This window comes from Ceratotherium simum, chromosome 26 (assembly GCF_057802395.1).
Source record: "Ceratotherium simum simum isolate JZ-2026a chromosome 26, ASM5780239v1, whole genome shotgun sequence".
NCBI lineage: Eukaryota > Metazoa > Chordata > Mammalia > Perissodactyla > Rhinocerotidae > Ceratotherium > Ceratotherium simum.
The window spans coordinates 294980-314663 of record NC_141925.1 but is presented as its reverse complement, the minus strand read 5'-3'; the positions used below and the strand labels follow the sequence as shown (position 1 = coordinate 314663).

Here is a 19684-nt window from a genome sequence, read left to right as displayed (position 1 = left end):
AAAGAAAAAAAAGAGGAAGATTGGTAACAGATGACAGCGCAGGGCTAATCTTCCTAAGGAAAAAAAACATAAAAGACTTGTATCTAGGGGCCGGCCCCGTGGCTTAATGGTGAAGTGCGTGTGCTCCGCTGCTGGCGGCCCGGGTTCAGATCCCCGGCGCGCACCAACGCACCGCTTCTCCGGCCATGCTGAGGCCCATCCCACATACAGCAACTAGAAGGATGTGCAACTACGACATACAACTATCTACTGGGGCTTTGGGGAAAAAGAAATAAATAAATAAAATTAAAAAAAATAAAAAATAAATAAGATTAAAAAAAAAAAGACTTGTATCTAGAATATATAAAGGACTTTTATAACTCAATAATAAAACAGGCCGGCCCTGTGGCTTGGTGGTTAAGTGCACGCGCTGCGATGCTGGTGGCCCGGGTTCGGATCCCAGGCGCGCATCGAGGCACCACTTCTCCGTCCATCCTGAGGCCGAGTCCCACATACAGCAACTAGAAGGATGTGCAGCTATGACATACAACTATCTACTGGGGCTTTGGGGGGAAAAAAATAAAATAAATAAAATCTTTAAAAAAATAAATAAATAAAAATAAAAAAAAATAATAATAAAACAATCATATTTTTTAAATGAGCAAAAGATTTGAATAGACATTCACCAAAGAAGATGTAAGAACAGCTAATAACCACAAGAAGAGACGCCCAACATCATCAGTCGTTAGGGAAATTCAGATTAGAAACACAGTGAGATCCCACTGCACAGGCACCAGGACAGCTCTCACCAAAAAGACAGAGGACAAGTATGAGCAAGGATGTGGAGAAGCTGGAGTCCCCTCCAGCCCCGCTGCTGCGAATGTCAAGTGTGCCGCTGCTGTGGAAGATAGCCTGGCTGACCCTAGAAAGGTAAACATCAACTTACGAGTTCAACAATTCCACTCCTAGCAATCTACCCGTGAGAGATGACAACACGTCCACACAGAGACTTGTACATAAATGCTCATAGCATGGGGCCGGCCCCGTGGCTTAGCGGTTAAGTGTGTGCACTCCGCTACTGGTGGCCCGGGTTCGGATCCCGGGTGCGCATCGAGGCACCACTTCTCCGTCCATCCTGAGGCCGAGTCCCACATACAGCAACTAGAAGGATGTGCAGCTATGACATACAACTATCTACTGGGGCTTAGGGGAGAAAAAAAGGAGGAGGATTGGCAATAGATGTTAGCTCAGAGCCGGTCTTCCTCAGCAAAAAGAGGAGGATTAGCATGGATGTTAGCTCAGGGCTGAACTTCCTCACAAAAAAAAAAAATGCTCATAGCAGTATTATCCATAAAAGTCAAAAACTGAAAACCATCCCAGTGTCCACCGACTGATGGATGGATGAACAACGTGGTCTCCCCCTACAGAGGAAGACTATCCGGCAGTAAAAAGGAAGGAGCACGCTACAGCACTGACGGGCTGTTGCCGAGGGAAAGGAGCTGCACTCAAAAGATACACATCATACGGTTTCATCTGCACGAAATGGGCCAGGAAAGGCGAGCTACACAGACAGAAGGCAGACCAGGGCCGCCTGGGCTGGGGAGGGCAGGACTGCCGGGATCTCACAGGGACCACAGAAACGCTCCAAAACTGTACGGTGGTGAGAGTTGCACAGTTGCTCTGTAAACTGACTAAAAATCATTGAATTGTAAACTTAAGACAAGTGAATATTATGATATATAAATTACACCTCAATAAAGCTGCAAAAAACAAACACAGAAACGTATTACTCCTCCCCCTCAAAATTAAGCACCAAATTCTGAACAGAACTGACCCTAAGTGAGGCTGAAACAAGCCAATCCCTTTACTCCACAGAGGAGCCCTCAGGTGTGCAGAGCAGCACTGGTGGCCATGAGCACTCAGCCCCCAACCCAGTGACTGCAGTCACCCAGCCCCGCGGAGCTGGCGTGCAGAGGAAGGCTGGCGCCGCTGCCCCAGCAGGCCAGGGCCCCGGCCGCCGCGTGACGGAGGTGGAGGCGCGCTTTACCCGGCGGGCGCTCCTCCTTTCACCGCAGCCTCTGTGTCTGTTCTGCCCGTTGGGCTGCTGCATTAAATTTTTTTTAACTAGGAACAGTAACCAAATGGGCCACTTTCCTTTATTGCCCCAAGCCCCTCTTCCTAGAACGGCGGGGCGGCGGGGGCAGGCAGGCCATTCTGCTCCCGAGGCAGTCCCTCAACGTTTCCTTAGAGGCTGCTCTGTCGCTCCCTAAAATTCCAGGAAAACCGCGGACACAGCACCGGCAGCCGCTTCCGGTTATCCCCGGTCAGACACCTCTAGACCCCGCACACCTGCTACCGCCCCCCGCCCCCGGCACGTGGTGGGAGGCCCGCACCTGCCGTGTTGTAATGGACGCTCCACGTGCCCTGGGGCGCTGGCCGGTCGGGACACGGGATGATGAAGGAAACCACAAACACTACCAGGAGGCAGAGAAACAGCGAGAGGAAGAACGCCACTGCCCGGCAGCGGGAGAGGCGGGACCACGGCGGCCTGCTGGTCAGGACGTCTGCCTTCTTCGCTCGGTTCTCCAGATCCTCCTGCAGTTTCCTGTCTTCATTCTTCAGGGGGTGGATTTCGGCTTCTAAGTCCTTGCTGTCCGTCATCGTGTGCACATCCCCAAGTGGAACTCCGGTCACTGCGCCAACAAAACAAGAGACAGTCAACAAGCTGCGGTGACAGGCTCTGGGGCGCCGCTGTTTTCAGCCTCTTAGGAGCCTGGCTGCAGCCGTGACCTTGGACATCAGCCCAAGAAATAAAGCTAAATAAATGTTTAGGGTGTCACAGTCTCCGTGTAAGAAGGTCTTTAATTCAGAGAGGCACAGTGGCTGTGCAGAGCAAGCAGGTGAGAAGTATTTTCACCCTCACAGCCCGGGTCCCCTGCCTGCTGACTCTGGGGCAGCCGAGGGGACCGCCGGGCAGAGCTGGGGCCGGGCTGCTGCTGATACACCCACCAGCTAAACATTAACTAAGCCCGAGGCTCACGGTCAGGGCACCTGACCAGCCTTCCGCAGCCTGAACTACAGACGGAAAGGGTAGCCCAGGCAGGAATCGGGAGAAACACCCTTCTCACACGTGGACTCCCTAGAGGGTTCCAGAGCCCAAGGTAGAAGAAGCCTCTGCAGTCCCGGCCTCGCCCCTCACTCACTGGACCGTGCCCTGTGTCCTCATCCGTAAGAGGGAAACCATATCTACTTTAGAAGACTGTTTCAAGGATTAAACCAGCAAATGCATATAAAGCACTTATAACAGCGTCTAACACATATTAAGCACTCAGACGCGAGATTATTATTATTAATAACAAGATAAAATATGCTAGCAGTCACACGGAGGAGGAGGGGACCGCTGTGTACGTGAATAGTCTGCACACAACTCTGAGCCCTGCCTGCAGGGGCAAGAACACACTCCCCCCTGCCCTGCTCCCCTCCTGCCGGCGGCACTCTGGGTGGGTGTGGTGAGGGAGCCTGGAGCAGCCACCTTGGAAAATAAGATGGAAAACATTTCTGAAGACGATAAAGCCACAGCACAGGACGACGTGGGTCCCTGAGCGCTGGAAACCAGCACCATCAATCCTTGAGTTCTACACTCTTACATGAGAAAGAAACAAACTTCTGTCTTGGGTGAGGCAAGATATTTGTTAGTTTAGTCCTTTTTAAACAGCCAAACCAGTGTCCTAATAGAAAACATACTGAGAGAACGGAAGGGACCGTGTGGGTCTGAGTGAGTTGTAACCTTCCTCTATCCAAAAAGGAAGTCAATCGTTCATGATTCAAATGGGTGAAGGAGGATGCACCAGAGGCTAAATGGAGGCAAGAACCCCAAGAAACAGCTGAGTGCTGGAAGTGGCTCTCTCGAGGGATGGGTTAAGGAAGATGGAAAGAGACAAGAGACTGCTGTTTCTTGTATAAACTTTTTACTTTCTGACTTTAACTGTTTTTCTCTAATTATTTAATAAAGATAATTCATTTAAAAGCCTGTGTAGGCTGGCCCCGTGGCTTAGCGGTTAAGTGCGCGTGCTCCGCTGCTGGCGGCCCGGGTTCGGATCCTGGGCGCGCACCGACGCACCGCTTGTCCGGCCATGCTGAGGCTGCGTCCCACATACAGCAACTAGAAAGATGTGCAACTATGACGTACAACTATCTACTGGGGCTTTGGGGGGAAAAAATAATAAAAAAAAAAATAATAAAAGCCTGTGTATACACCCACTAGGGTAGCTTTAATAAAAAAAAAATGAAAAATGACAAGTGTAGGGGCATGTGGAGAAATCAGACCCTCACACACTGCTGGGGGGAGTGTAACACGGTGCAGCTGCTGCGCAAACAGTCCACCTGCTCCTCAGAAGGTTACACACGGAATCACTGCGTGATCCAGCTGTTCCTCTCCTGGGTGTACACCCGAGGGAGCCGACTACAGGGACTCACACAAAAACTGGTAAACAAACGTTTATAGCTTCACTATTCATAACAACCCAATGTCCATCAACAGAGGATGGATAAACAAAATGTGGTCCACCCACAAATGGAGTATTATTCAGCAATAAAAAGGAAGGAAGCCCTGACACACTACAACATGGAGGGACCCTGAAACTGTTCATGCTCAGTGAAACAACCTAGACACAAAAGGTGACATGTTGTATGACTCCATTTATATGAAACGCCCAGCACAGGCAAATCCACAGAGGCAGAAAGCAGACGAGTGGTTGCCTGGGGCTGGTGGGGGTGGGGTGGGGAGTGACTGATCACGGGCACAGGGTTTCCTTTGGGATGAGGAAAATGGTGGTGATGGTTGCAAACATCGTGAATGTACTAAATGGTACTAATTCACTAATGGTAAATTTTGTTATGTGTATTTTACCACAATTTAAAAAGAAAACAAATCTGTGTGCATTCTCCTTAGTGCCGACACATGAGTTTTAACAGCCTGGAAGTCAGAAAAGGTGCACCTGTCAAAGGTAGAGTTGGACACAGGAAAATCAAACAATGACTCGTGAGCAGGGCCTCCTTAAACCCACGCACCTGACATGGCGGGGGGTGGGGGAGCCTTGGGCCGTCTGGAAGACGTAACCAGGGAGCCAGCGACAGAACCCAGATCGGGCCTGCTGGACAGGACAGAACAGAGCCGCTCACCCAGGCCTAACCACCATGTCCCCAGTGAGGGGATGTTTCAAATATTTAAAACACATAAAGGAATTTTTGGCAAAGGAAAGAAAACACTGAGAAATCAGAATGCTAACACTCTTAATTTTAAAAGCTCTGAGTTCTCTTGCTTAAGAGCTTGAAAACATTGGGCCACACCCGCCCTCTTCTGTCAGAGCCGGAGCATCTACAGGAGACAGCAGGAAAGCACCCTAAGCCTGTCTGTCCAGAGATGAGGGGCACCCACTCTACATGGCACTATTCATGTCAAGCCCACAACCCTCGTGTCCCAGACCCACTTCTCGGCAGCAGCACCTGCCTAGAGCTGGTCAGCCACTAGCACACCTGGTGACCAGGGCTGGACAGGGCATCTGCTTTCATAAGCCCAGGCGGGTCTGGGGTTGTCAAGTCCTTGGTGAGATGCATCCCAGGCAGCCTCTGACTGCGTTGGGAAGGGGCAGCTGGGCCACGACTCTCAGCCTGGGTTCCACATTAGAACCCCCTGGGGACTTTCACACCCCAATAGATTCGGTCAGCTTCTTGGGGTAGGGGTCCCGGGCAGGAGCAGCTGTTAAAGCTCTCACGGCGGGGCTGGCCTGGTGGCGTAGTGGTTAAGTTTGGCACACTCTGCTTTGGTGGCCTGGGTTCAGGGGTTCAGATCCCAGGTGCGGACCTGCACCACTCGTCAGCCATGCTGTGGTGCTGACCCACATATAAAGTAGAGGAGGACTGGCACCGACGTTAGCTCAGGGCTAATCTTCCTCAAGCAAAAAAAGAGGAAGATTGGCAACAGATGTTAGCTCAGGGCCACTCTTCCTCAGCAAAAAAAAAAAAAGCTCTCCAGGGGACTCCAAGGAACAGCCAAGGGGGGAAGCGCTGGCCAAGAAGTCTGCCCTTCTCTTGTCCTGGTCGCCCCACTTTTGCCAGCAGCTGACTTCTGCCTCTAAACCCTGAGGTGGAGACTCCATTTCCCCACTCACTGCCAGCCTGGACGAAAGCAGCAGACGGAGGAAGAGCCTCTCCCTTCAACGGAGCTGCCTGAGGCTGCCTTCTGGGCATCCTCCCTGAATTCTCGGCCAGCTTAGCAAAGTACTGTAAATCCAAATGCAGACCCAACCTCGTAAGCCAAACCATGCCCTTTCCTGATCATTCTTTGAATCCCTGAGCTACGTGGCTCCCTAAAGCCAAAGGACAGTGCAGACAGTTATTACTGATGTTGTCTGGGTTTTTATTTTATTTTTATTTTTTCGCTGAGAAAGACCAGCTCTGAGCTAACATCTATTGCCAATCCTCCTCATTTTTTTTCCTCCAAAGCCCCAGTAGATAGTTGTATGTCATAGCTGCACATCCTTCTAGTTGCTGTATGTGGGATGCCACCTCAGCATGGCCGGAGAAGCGGTGCGTCAGTGCGCGCCCGTGATCCGAACCCGGGCCGCCAGCAGCGAAGCACGCGCACTTAACCGCTAAGCCACGGGGCCGGCCCTGGGTTTTTATTTTAAGTCAGCAGTAGACATACACAATACACCGGAACCGTGTAGAGGCATAAATCCTCTTGTGGCCCTCAGGCTCAGGAGGGGAAGCATGTTACTAGTTTCTTATGGCTCCTCCAGAAATATTCTGTGCATTGACAAGAATAAAGTGTGTTTTTTAAATGTGACTAGAATAGCCGAGTTATAAATCTGACCTCCAAAAATTAAAGGGAAAATAAGCTCAAAGTATTCTCTTATCTCCACCTCATGGTTTACCTTGCTAAATTAGACCAAATGGCACATCTTACGGCAGGAACAGAGGGAATACTGTCGGTTCCTCAATGACCTGGCTTTGATCTGGAGAGCCCAGCTGAAAGAACAAACATTTCCCCCATGCTGCCGCCCATCTAGGTGATGAGACTTGGAAGCAGAAAGGGAGAAGCCTCTCCAAATGGTCATTAGTCACACAGTCGGGAAGGCAAGCGATCTGCCTGGTCAGCCTCCACGTGCAGGGGGGACGCAGTAAGAAACATCTCAGGCGTGGGGAAGACAAACACAAGGGCATCAGGAGAAAGCTCCCATTCTCAGAGACAGCTCTTCTGAACCAGGCTGGGCCAGGCGGGAGGGCTCAGGACCTCAGGCCCAAGACAGCCCTGTGGAGACCACCACACCCTGTGGGCTGACCTGGGCCAGGGTGGCACACTGTACTAAACATTTTTGTGGGAACCAGCATTTCAACGGGCAGACACTGGTTTTTAAAACTGAACCAGCCACCAAGACATTTGCAGAGGTCATAAACTGATCTGAGATCAAAAAGAATTTGTGAGAAACTAGTTTAAAATCATCAGTGAGATCCCCACCTCGATCTTAGCTTAGCTTAGTATTTTATTTGTAGAGTGAATCATTTAACTGTAATACCAGTTGAGAATGTTTTTCTAAGTTTTATATCCTATAAAGGAAGGCCTAAAAAACTGTATTGTATAAAATGAAACGCAGGCAACATGCAAAATTCATTTTTACTTCTATTACATAAAAATAATTTGAGTGCTTACCTAATAAATCACTAGATGGAAGGTGTCTTTCAACAAATATGTTAATACTTTCTGAAGGAAAAAAGATTTCCAGTCATTTTTAAACAAAAACTAAATAATCAAATGTTCTGTAACAGGAATCGTAGGTGTGCCTTTCTTCTTTTTTTTTTCTGTGAGGAACATCAGCCCTGAGCTAACATCCATGCCAATCCTCCTCTTTTTTTGCTGAGGAAGACTGGCCCTGGGCTAACATCTGTGGCCATCTTCCTCCACTTTATATGGGACGCCACCACAGCATGGCTGGACAAGCGGTGCGTTGGTGCGCGCCCAGGATTGGAACCCAGGCCGCTAGCAGCGGAGCGCGCACACTTAACTGCTACGCCATCGGGCCAGCCCATAAGTGTGCCTTTCTAAGATCATTTTGGTGTGTCATTATTTTTACTCAAACTTTAATCAAAGTTATGGTTCAAAATAAATTTTAGAAAATCTAGGGGAATATTGATTCTGCTCCTGTAACAGAATCTCAATGGAACATTCTTCCCAAGACTAATGTGGATTTAATCTGAATTTACTGTTTCTTATAGTTTAGACTGTTAGCTTCCACTTAAACGCCAGTAATAAGCATTCACACTTTAGTGGCATTTTTTATTCTTCAGTCGAGCTGAAGTGATTTTAATAAAGCTTACTAATATTTAAATAACAACCTTCTCGGGCCGGCCCCGTGGCTTAGCGGTTAAGTGTGCGCGCTCCGCTGCTGGCGGCCCGGGTTCGATCCCGGACGCCCAGCGACGCACCGCTTCTCCAGCCATGCTGAGGCCGCGTCCCACATACAGCAACTAGAAGGACATGCAGCTATGACATACAACTATATACTGGGGCTTTGGGGGGAAAATAAATAAATAAAATTATAAAAAAATAAAAATAAAATAAATAAAAATGTACTCTTCGACCATTTTGACTTTTTAAACACATGGCATCTTTATCAAGTGCACTGGAAAGTCTATTACTGACAGAACTGGTTCAATAACAACATGTGATGATAAGTCATTGACTGATGATAAACAATGCAAATAGTGCACTGCTGTTAGTTATAAAATCATCAAGAGAATATTTTGTCAAGCTCCAGACTCTATATACTTTTAGGTCATGAGAGTGAATAGTTTTATTTATAACTTTGTAAACTGTTATTTATGTATGAAACGTAGCAGGAAAATACATTGAGAAGGGGTTATGTTTACAGAGGACTTCTTTAATGTGTTACTTTTCTTAAATGTAAACATATTTAATGCTTGCTTAAGTAATATTTAAGGAAATCAAGCAAAGTAATAATACAATTCCACTGTTGTGCATACTGTCAGTGACAAAAATAAAACCATTTTGGGGCCGGCCCTGTGGCTTAGCGGTTAAGTGCGAGCGCTCCGCTGCTGGCGGCCCGGGTTCGGATCCCGGGCGCGCACTAACGCACCGCTTCTCCGGCTATGCTGAGGCCAGAGCAACTAGAAGGATGTGCAGCTATGCCATACAACTATCTATTGGGGCTTTGGGGGAAATAAATAAATAAATAAAATTATAAACCATTTTGGTGGTTAAAAAAAAAAGAGAGATATTAGCACCAAAATAAAAGAATCCTAAATCCATGTCCACATGTTACAGGACAGTGAAAAAGAGCAGATTTTGAAGCTGGGTTTGGTAGCAAGCTCTACCTCTAGCTTTGTGGCTTTCTGAGAACTTTTTCAAACTCCATTCCCTTTGTCTATCCATGGGTGAATGTCTGCTCTGCAACATTGTTGGGAAGGTTATAGACAATGTTTCCAAAGCCCCAGGCACAACGTGCCATTTAGGGGTCACTCCCTTCTCATCTTCACCATCCTCAACCTACCCGGCTTCTACTCTTCTCCAGACATTCTCACTGGCTTCTTCATGTCCTGTTAAAAGATGGTTTCAAGTCTGAAGCTGCTCAGAGTCAAGGGTTTATATCTGAGATCCTCAGAACCTGAACCTCACTAAGGAACACAGACTCTTTGCATTGAAGGTTCCTTGCAAGTCCTCCAGGGAAGTCTCGTGACCTCCCACCAGTTCAGGGATATCCTCCATAGGGGCTTCACAAAGAATGGTTCCTAGACCACGGGCGGTATGCGAGATAATTCAGGTGGTACACAAATGAACGTTCTTTTTTCAGTAGTTATAAACATGTATATATTTCACAGATGTTTTTCCGTTTATGGTGAGTGATAATGGTCTTAGACTTCTGATAACTGATCAAGTTTCCTTTTGTAACTGTTTACGTTGAAATAATTGATTTACAGGAAGTTGCAAAGATGGTCCTGACAGGTCTAGTCTCCCTCTTCCCCCAGCTGCCCCAGCAGTGACAGCACAACCACAGCACAACATCACAGCCAGGAGAGTACACTAGTAGAGTGCATGTACACAGCTCTGTGCCATTTTATCACAGATTTGTGTCTATCAAGATACAGAACCATTCCAAGACCACAAAGATATCCCTTGTGCCATTTCTTTAAAGTCACACCCAGCTCCTCCTCCCCACTGTCCCTAACCACCGGCAACCACCAATCTGTTCTCTATTTCTAAAATTCTGTCATTTTGAGAATGTTATGTAAGTGGAATCACATAGCAAACATAAACACACTTTGAAATTGGCTTTTTTCACTCAGCACAATGCCTGTGAGGTCCATCCGCGCTGTTGCTGTATCAACACTGGATTCCTTTTTATTGCTGAGTAGTACTCCCTAGTTGCTATATGTGGGACGCGGCCTCAGCATGGCCGGAGAAGCGGTGCCTCGGTGCACGCCCGGGATCTCAACCCAGGCCGCCAGCAGCGGAGCGCGCGCACTCAACCGCTAAGCCACAGGGCTGGCCCCCTTCAGTCATTCTTTTAGAGTAGGTCTGCTGGGGACAAATTAATTTTCTTTCATTTGCTAAAGTCTTTATTTCTCCATCATTCCTGAAGAATAATTTCACCAGGTATGGAATTCGGGGTTTGATAGGTTCTTTTCTTTCAGCACTTGAAAAATATTATGCCACTTCCTTCTGGCCTTCATGGTTTCCAACAAGAAATCTGCTGTCGTTTGAATTGTTTTCCCCCATAAGTAAGGTGTCAATCCTCTCTTGCTGCTTTCAAATTTTCTTCTTTGTCTTCGGTTTTCAGAAATTTAACTATAATGTGTCCTGCCAAGGCTTTCTCTAGGTTTATCCTGTCTGGGGTTTGCTCAGCTTCCTGAACCTGTACGTTTACATCTTTTGTCAAATTACAGATATTTTCAGCCATTATTTCCATTTCCTGGAGCAGCAGCAGCACGTGTGAGAGTCACAGGGGTGGGAAAGCTGCAGCACAGGGCACGGGGACCTGGAGGTGAGCCAGTGGCTGGAGGGTGCGCGACCCTAGGTTCCGGCCAAGTTCCTACTATGCTCTGTCCTCTGGCTCTGTGCCCTCGGCCCCTCCTATGTTTTCTTTTAAAGTGTATCTATTTATTTTATTATTTTTGTGTGTGTGAGGAAAACCATCTCTGAGCTAACATCTATTGCCAATCCTCCTCCTTTTTTTTCCCCAAAGCCCCAGTAGATAGTTGTATGTTATAGTTGCACAGCCTTCTAGTTGCTGTATGTGGGACGTGGCCTCAGCATGGCTGGACAAGCGGTGCGTCGGTGTGCGCCCAGGATCCGAACCCGGGCCGCCAGCAGCGAAGCGCACGCACTTAACCGCTAAGCCACAGGGCCAACCCTTAAAGCGTATTTAAATGGAAAAAGTGAGTTGATTAAAGAAAAGTATAAAACGAAAATAATTACAGTTATTCTGCAGAAACAGCAAAAATCCCGAGCAGTACATGACTGAAGTCTGGAGACACTGCTTTCTGCAACTCTGCAGGTAGTGGTGCTGCCTCAGTGCCAAGACTTCCAGGGAGAGAAAGCTGAAACACCAGCTATCACGGCACAGTCCCAATTGTTAGGAAGTCTGCCAAATTATGAACTAAAACATGCTCTCCTATAACCATCTCCTGATCCAGATTCTGTGCTTTGGAATAATATCTGTGAAAATTAATAAGGGGAAATCTCATTAAAGGGGAGTCGGGACGCCAGAAGGGGGAGCTCCCACAAAGTACCACTGAGGTCAATTAGGAAGATAGTCCATTACAGACCCCAAAAGAAAGAAGCGTCAACGGGAAAGAACCTTAGTTACAGGAAGAAATGTACGTTGCATCCCAAACAGAGACTGAGGACCCCAGCAGCTCAGCCACTGAGAAACCATCACCACATGAACTCCTGCTCTCCTCCAGTGGACTTGCCTTCAAAACAACCCCTCCCAATCTCCTCCTTTTTCCCTATAAAATGACATTCCTCTCCATTGTTTATTGGACTTGCCTATGGTCCACCATAGCATGTACATCCCAAATTGTAATTCTTTGGCTATTCCCAAATAAACTTGTTTTGCTGATAAAATAACTGGCTGGTTGTTTTTTGTTTTCTTGTGAGGAAGACCAGCCCTGAGCTAACATCCAATGCCAATCCTCCTCTTTTTGCTGAGGAAGATTGGCCCTGGGCTAACATCCGTGTCCATCTTCCTCTACTTTATATGGGATGCTGCCACAGCATGGCTCGACAAGCAGTGTGTCGGTGCGTGCCGGGGATTTGAACGTGCGAACCCCGGGCCGCTGAAGTGGAGGGCGCAAACTTAACCGCTATGACACCGGGCCAGCCCCAGGCTGTTTTATTTTTAAGGTTGACGTATCTAATCTGTTTTTCTACATGTAAGCCTTTCAAGTGTCTAAAGAGTATTAATGAAAAAACTGTATTCAGGTGGTTTTCACCTGCTACACTTACAACTAACTGTTGCTCACATGACATGGGTTGTATAGATCCTTCAGTGTCCCTGAAAAGCCCAATTCTAACACTTTCCTGTTGTCTAAGTCTGCTTAAAACATCCTTCCCTTTCATTTTATTTATTTACTTTTTTTCCCCCAAAGCCCCAGTAGATAGTTGCATGTCATAGCTGCACATCCTTCTAGTTGCTGTATGTGGGACGTGGCCTCAGCATGGCTGGAGAAGCGGTGCATCGGTGCGCGCCCGGGATCTGCACCTGGGCCACCAGTAGCGGAGCACACGCACTCAACCGCTAAGCCACGGGGCCGGCCCCATCCTTCCCTTTCAAATCCTACCCAACCCTCAAGGCACACGGCAAATGCCATCCTATTTATGAAGGCTTTTCTGGTTTTTCTAACCAAATGTGACCCAAAGCCAGTCAACCTTTCTGGCTATTTTGGAGGGAGGGGAGTGCTTGTTTAATTTAGGAACGCTGATTCACTACTAATCTAACCATCTGAGGGTGAGGGTGCAGTCTAGTGGAGGGGCAGGGACTGCAGGACCACTTCCCATCTGAGACCTAACCCCTCTAATAAATCAGTCAAGGTTCTTGCTTGCCAAAAAGACCTTAGCTAACTTAGGTAGAAAGGGGATTTGCTGGAAAGAGATTGGATAGCACCCAGAACTGATGGGAAGACTAGAGAGCCATGCTCAGAAAATAGGTAGACATCAAGGGATGCTGGGTGGCTGAGCCTACAGCAAGACCATGGCATGGGAGCAGTCTGGCTGGGACACTGCTGCTGGCACCACTGTCTCAGGATACTGCCCCTGCCGCCTACAAGACTCTCACAGTGGGATTCTCCCAGGACAGGCTGGGCATCCCTCAAATTGTTGATTCTGTGAACAATCCAATATCCTCAGGTGGAGCCTTCCAAGTGCGTGTCAATGCCCCTCTCTCTCCCCTACAGTCTTTCTTCACCAGCGCCCTAGAGAAGTTTGGAGATAGCAACAGGCACATAGTTCAAAGTCCTATGGGAAAAACAGACAAAACTATGCCAAAAGAAAAACATCTTTTTTTGTGTACGAGGAAGCCTGGCCCTGAGCTAACATCCGTACCCATCTTCCTCCACTCTGTATGTGGGACACCGCCACAGCATGGCTTGATGAGCAGTGTGTATGTCCATGCCTGGGATCTGAACTTGCGAACCCCGGGCCACCGTAGCGGAGCACACAAACTTAACCACTGCACCACCAGCTGGCCCCGAAAAACATCTTTTAACTGTATAGAAGTAACAGGAAAATGTGACATCTGGGTTTCCCTAGTCCTGCTGGTGGAGCCACGTAGTTGCCCAGGCCTCACTACGTTACACTGTGAGCAACGCCAAAGGCCACAGTCCTCACCCTGGGCAAAGTCTGACCTCAAGGGGTTATTTTTATATGGGAGTCAATAATAAACAATTCTGAAAAGTGAGATGTTAAACTCTGCCTTGTAATTTCTCTAAATATTTGAAAGGCTTCATATGGAAGGGGTGGCAGGAGGACTGGGCCAATGAATAGAAGCCACAAGGAGCTATTTCAGCTAAAACAAGAACGAACTTGGTCAGCACGGCACTGAGGCTTACTGGATCTCCTTAAGGAGGCAACAATCCCCCTTGAAAGGAGGGTTTGAGCACGGGGTGACAGGACCACCCGGCAGGAGAGTCTCAGGACATCTAACCCTGATGTTTTATGACCAGAGGTTGAACCCCAAAACTGATCTCATAGCTCTGGTTTGTTGTCATCTCTTTAAGAGCAAGGACTGTCACTCACTGTTTCTGTAAAAATCACTGACTCACCACAATTACTCTGAACAATTTCTTTCCTTCTTTTTTTTCTGTTAATCATTCATAGAGTTCCAAGACTTTTGTCCCAGTAAAATTAAAGGTACTTTTAAACAAATAAATGAAAAATATTGTGATCCTTCTCTGAAGGTTTCCATCCTTTGTGAGAGAAAACTGAGTAGGGACACATACCCAACTCAAATAATATAACTTTCTTTACCAAAAAACAAACTGAGTTAGACAGATAGAGAGATGGTAACCTCACTATTTGACTCTCTCAGGCAATGACTATAAATTATACCCAGCAGTTGATTCCCTCTAGAATCCTCCACCCTAGCTGGGCGTCTAAGGGCAATCCACGCATTCCACCGTGAAGTCTGCAGTGGTCACGGCGGCGTGGGAGCGGTGGCAGTGAGGGTAGGGAGAAGGAGTGTGAAGCAGCCGCACATGGACTCCTTTGCCGTGACAGGGCAGTTCTGCATCTTGATTGTGCTGCTGGTTGCACAAATATCTGCTTGCGACGAAATTTCACACAATTAGATAAGTGCATGTAAAAACTGGCGGAACGGAAAGGAGCAAGGTCTGTAGTCCAGTTAACTGCCTGTGCCAACATCAACTTCCTGCTTCTGATAATGTGCTCCAGTTACGTAAGGTGGTGCCACTTGAGGACGCTGCCTGCAGCACAAAATGGACAGCTCTGCACAATTTGTATAATACCTTGTGAGTCTACAATTAGTTCAAAATCAACAGTTAAAAAAAATAAAATCAAAAAAGAAAAGAAAATCTTTAGCAAGGGGGGCGGGGATCAGAGCTTCGTACACCGTGAGGAAGAGCCAGCTTCCCCAGAGGCAGCCCGTAACGCCTCAAAGCTACCTTGCTATGAAACTCCTTTGTTCCCAAGGCAGGGACCTTCTTGTGTTTTGCTTTGTTTGTTTTTGGCAGAATATCAACAACAGTGGAGTTCTGTGGTAACTTGAAGACATCTGAAAGAACAGCCAAGCCCCTGACATGCTACAATTCTCTATTTCAAAATAACCACTGGCTTTCTGAAAACCACCCACAGCAATCATCTTCCTTCCTACTGTGGGAAGAAAAAGACACTTGTAGCTCCTCACAGCACAACTCATTTACAATGATACCCCAAAACACTCACAGCACAAAGCAAATGCCAGAATTCAATAAGGGTCACTTGGCCAGACAACGCAGTGACAATGTAAATGTCCAAAGGGAGGGGAGCTTTCACTCCCGAACATCCTCCACTCAGCGTGAACGCTTGTTCAGAAAAAGTGTGTGCTCAGCACAGGTAAAACTGTCTGGAAAATTAAGAAGCTGATCAGAAATTCCTTCACAGTGTGGAAATTAATACAGAAATCTTAACTAAACTGGAGTTGGGAAGGCCTATTGGGAAGCTCTCACCCCCATCACACATTTCAACTACACTAAACAAGAAGAGACACACTTGTATCTTGGCCAGGAAGTACAGCTACTTTACTGCTGAAGGAAGATTGTCTCCCTACCCTGCAACAGCCCAGCCAATCAGAAACACTGCAGTTGGGGCCAGCCCGGTGGTGTAGTGGTTAAGGTCGTGCATTCCACACTGGCAGCCTGGGTTCACAGGTTCGGATCCTGGCACGGACCTACTCACCACTCATCAGGCCATGTTGAGGCAGCGTCCCACATAGAACTAGAAGGACCTATAACTAGGATAGACAACTATGGACTGGGGCTTTGGGGAGAAAAAAGAAAAAGAGGAAGATTGGCAACAGATGTTAGCTCAGGGCCAATCTTCCTCAAAAACAAAAAAAAGAAAGAAATGTCGCAGCTCAGCCAATGAGAAGCCATTGCCGCCCTGAACTGTCACTTTTCCTCAACGGACTTTCGTTTAGAACAGCCCCTCCCTATTCCCCTTTTTCTCTATACAGGCAGCTCCCTCCTTTGTTCTCCCGATTTGCCCATGGTTTGCCAGAGCATGCACATCCTGAATTGCAATTCTTTTGGTTATTCCCAAATAAACTCATTTTGAGGGTAAAATAACTGGTGAATTTGCTTGTTAAGCTGACAACAGGATCCCCAAGTAAGACTCTCTTCCCAGAACTCTAATTACTCAGCCACAGAAAACAGGGCAGTTTTCAAAGACCAACAGCAACACAGCAAGGCCAGTCAGGTCACATTTCACCCGGTTTGCAAATAGGGACATAGTGAGGCAGGACCCATGGCAAGAAGGTATTCATGTTCCTCTCTGCTGCAGTCAGAAAAAAGACCCAGAGCACTAGCCCCAGCCTCAGGAGACCTGGGAGCCAGAGAACATCCTCACAGATTCCAGGTCAGGCGGACCAGGCCAGCACTGTGCCTGCTGTACTTCAGCATCTATACTGATAACCATGGAGAGTCAGGTCATTTGGCTATTTAAAAGACAAGCAAACAAAAAACACAAAAAACAAGCTAACAACTCCAAATTTTCTCAATCTAGTGTTAACCTCAAGTTTCTGACACATGAGTGGGCTCCCAAAGAAAGTACTTGTTAATGTCACAGGCCATTACTTGGATCTCTCAGGGCTCTTTCTCGTGTAGTGTGAGAAAACTTCCAAAGCTAACAAGGCATGAAGAAAGTCTTTTCAGATGAAGTCCACTCTGGCTGGATTCCCCACCTGGCTTTGTTTCTCAGCCTCTTCTTCCTACATACCCAAAAGCTTCTCAAACAGCAAAGTGCTTTCAGCCTCTGTCCACCTGGCAGAGAAACCGCAGGGTGAACACATGATCTTCTGGAGGATTCAGGAGTAACACACAAAATTGTTCTCTGCTGGGAGCAGAGAAGCTTCCAGACTCCCCAGGGCATGTATTCACTCTGGCCTGCCATGAGGAGTAGGGTCAGTGGAGAAAAAGTCTCAGAAGCCCTGGCAGGCACGCTGGGCAGGGTCTACATGTCCACTCTGGAGAGCACCGAGGACAATACTGGAATTGAGTGGCTCACTTAAGGACAAACCTCTTCCCTTCCAGTTAAGAGTCTGGGGTATTGTGGAGCACACGGTTCACAACCTAAGGAACAGCGGTGCCTCAAACTGCCAACCTCAACCAAACAGACTCAAAAATAAAGTCTCCAAGGTTTCCCCCTACACTGAATTTCTATGTCTATGAACTCCCGGGTTTCTTCCTTTGAGTTTCAAATTGCAGCTGCTGTTGTTCAATTCCACATAAAGAGGGAGTAAGAGAAACTTAAAAGGTATTTTGCCTCTAATACCTCAATGAAGCATCTGCAAACCATAAACCTGGAAAACCCATATCCCTGACATTGAGCGTGTTTATTACTTCCTCATCGGCAGCACAGGCAAGACCCACAGCCAGCAGGCCTGTGGGCTTTAAATAATGCCCACTTACAAGACAGAGGCTTCTGCAAGTCCAACCTAGGGACAAAATGTGTGCCTCTACGCTAGCAAAATTCAATGTGAGAAGTCCAGAGAACAGGAGCCCTAGGAAGCTGTTAACAGCAAGTCAGTAGATCCTAAAAGGAAAACAAAATCCATATTTGTATACATACATATAAAATTAAATGAACGCTTCCCAGATACTAAAAAGGAATTAAGAACTTTTCATTAAGATAAAGGCTTTTAAGATACAACAGATGAAGGAAAGATAATAAAGGAAAAAGACCATGAGGTTAAGAGGTTTGTCTTTACCTCACATGCATCCAATGTGATTTTCTGTCACTTCTGACAAGCTGGTGGTCTTGAGGACAGAAATTGGAAATGGATTCACAGGATTTTCAGTCAGTCATTGACTGGTATTTTCTCCTATCAATTCTGAGCTTCTGAAATGATAACTAAAAAGTTCACTTTGTGACTTAATGTAAAACAAAACAACAAAAGATGAAAAATGTGAGGGATGAGAAAGAGAATGTAGCAATATGACACATATTGAGGTGAAAGATGTGACTGTAAGGATAACCGGAAGTGAGATAAATACATAATCCTTCTGTGTATGGTTTTTCAAACACTATTGCCCAGCACTAAGGAACTCTGAGGAACCACAGATACCTGCTACCATGGGTGTGTCCACGAAAGGCCACCGCAGTGGCCGCACCTGTCCCCGCTCCGGGGCACACAGGCCATGGAGTCCAGAATGGAAACTCTGATCATGGGGAAGAACAATAAATCAAACAACAGTTTATGCAGCTCATTAACATTTCAAGGGGGTAGGAATACTATAATATACGGAGAAAGGAAATAGGGGTCTCCTTTTTCTCCAAGGGTTCTGTCTCTAAGAACAGTCTACTGAGTCAGAGAGACCAGAAAATTTAAAAAAAAAAAAAAAAAAGGAAGTCTTACTCTTTGTTTTTTTTTTTTTTTTTTGGTGAGGAAGATCACCCCTAAGCTAACATCTGATGTCAATCCTCCTCTTTTTTTTCTGAGGAAGATTGGCCCTGAGCTAACATCCGTGCCCATCTTCCTCTACTTTATATGGGACACCGCCACAGCATGGCTCAACAAGCCGTGTGTTGGTGCGCGCCCAGGATCCAAACCTGCGAACCCCGGGCCGCCACAGCAGAGCACGCACACTTAACGGGTTACACCACCAGGCCGGCCCCTCAAATTGTTTTTTAATGGATAAAGAAAACATAAAAATTCTAGCAAGGGCAGAAGGAAAACTGCCGGAACAAATAACTGGCAATTCTGCAGATATTATGAAAGTATGGGGTCTAATTTTTTGAACTAAAATTTGATAACTTTTTTGTGTGTGTGTGTGAGGAGGACTAGCCCTGAGCTAACATCTGATGCCAATCCTTCCCTTTTTTCTTGAGGAAGATTGGCCCTGGGCTAACATCCACGCCCATCTTCCTCTACTTTATATGGGGTGCTGCCACAGCATGGTTTTAACAAGTGGTGCATCGGTGTGCACCCGGGATCCGAACCTGCAAACCCCAGGCCGATGCAGCGGAATGCATGCACTTAACCACTGCGCCACTGGGCCGGCCCCTTGCCCAATTTTTAAATTTTGAATTTTACAGCATTCTTTTAAGGGAATTTTCAGACAATGAGCCAAAGAGATCAGATTTTCAAAATTAAGCACTTCAATCTAAAAGGTAGTTTGCATATTTTTTTTTTATAATTTTATTTATTTTATTTTTTATTTTTTCCCCTCAAAGCCCCAGCAGACAGTTGTATGTCATAGCTGCACATCCTTCTAGTTGCTGTATGTGGGACGCGGCCTCAGCATGGCCAGAGAAGCGGTGCGTCAGTGCGCGCCCGGTATCCGAACCCGGGCCGCCAGCAGCGGAGCACGTGCACCTCACCGCTAAGCCACGGGGCCGGCCCAGTAGTTTGCATATTTTAAAAATTGGTTTAAACTAAGTAAAATTTTGGGCCAGCCCCGTGGCTTAGCGGTG

The 19684-nt window shown here is 47.0% G+C and overlaps 1 protein-coding gene across 2 annotated transcripts in view; it reads right to left on the bottom strand.

The window, feature by feature from the left end:
• Window positions 1-19684, bottom strand: part of FAM234A (family with sequence similarity 234 member A) — a 35237-nt gene that overhangs the window by 9835 nt on the left and 5718 nt on the right. The window contains exons 1-2 of one of the 2 annotated variants that reach the window (XM_087449269.1): window positions 17979-18111; window positions 2373-2672 (exon numbers count right to left, since the gene is read on the bottom strand). In XM_087449269.1, the coding sequence (XP_087305395.1) occupies window positions 2373-2640 (268 nt within the window). In that variant the 5' untranslated portion in view covers window positions 2641-2672; window positions 17979-18111. Of the gene's footprint in view, window positions 1-2372; window positions 2673-17978; window positions 18112-19684 lie in introns of those variants that run through there. The other variant, XM_004438244.3, reaches the window with a different exon arrangement.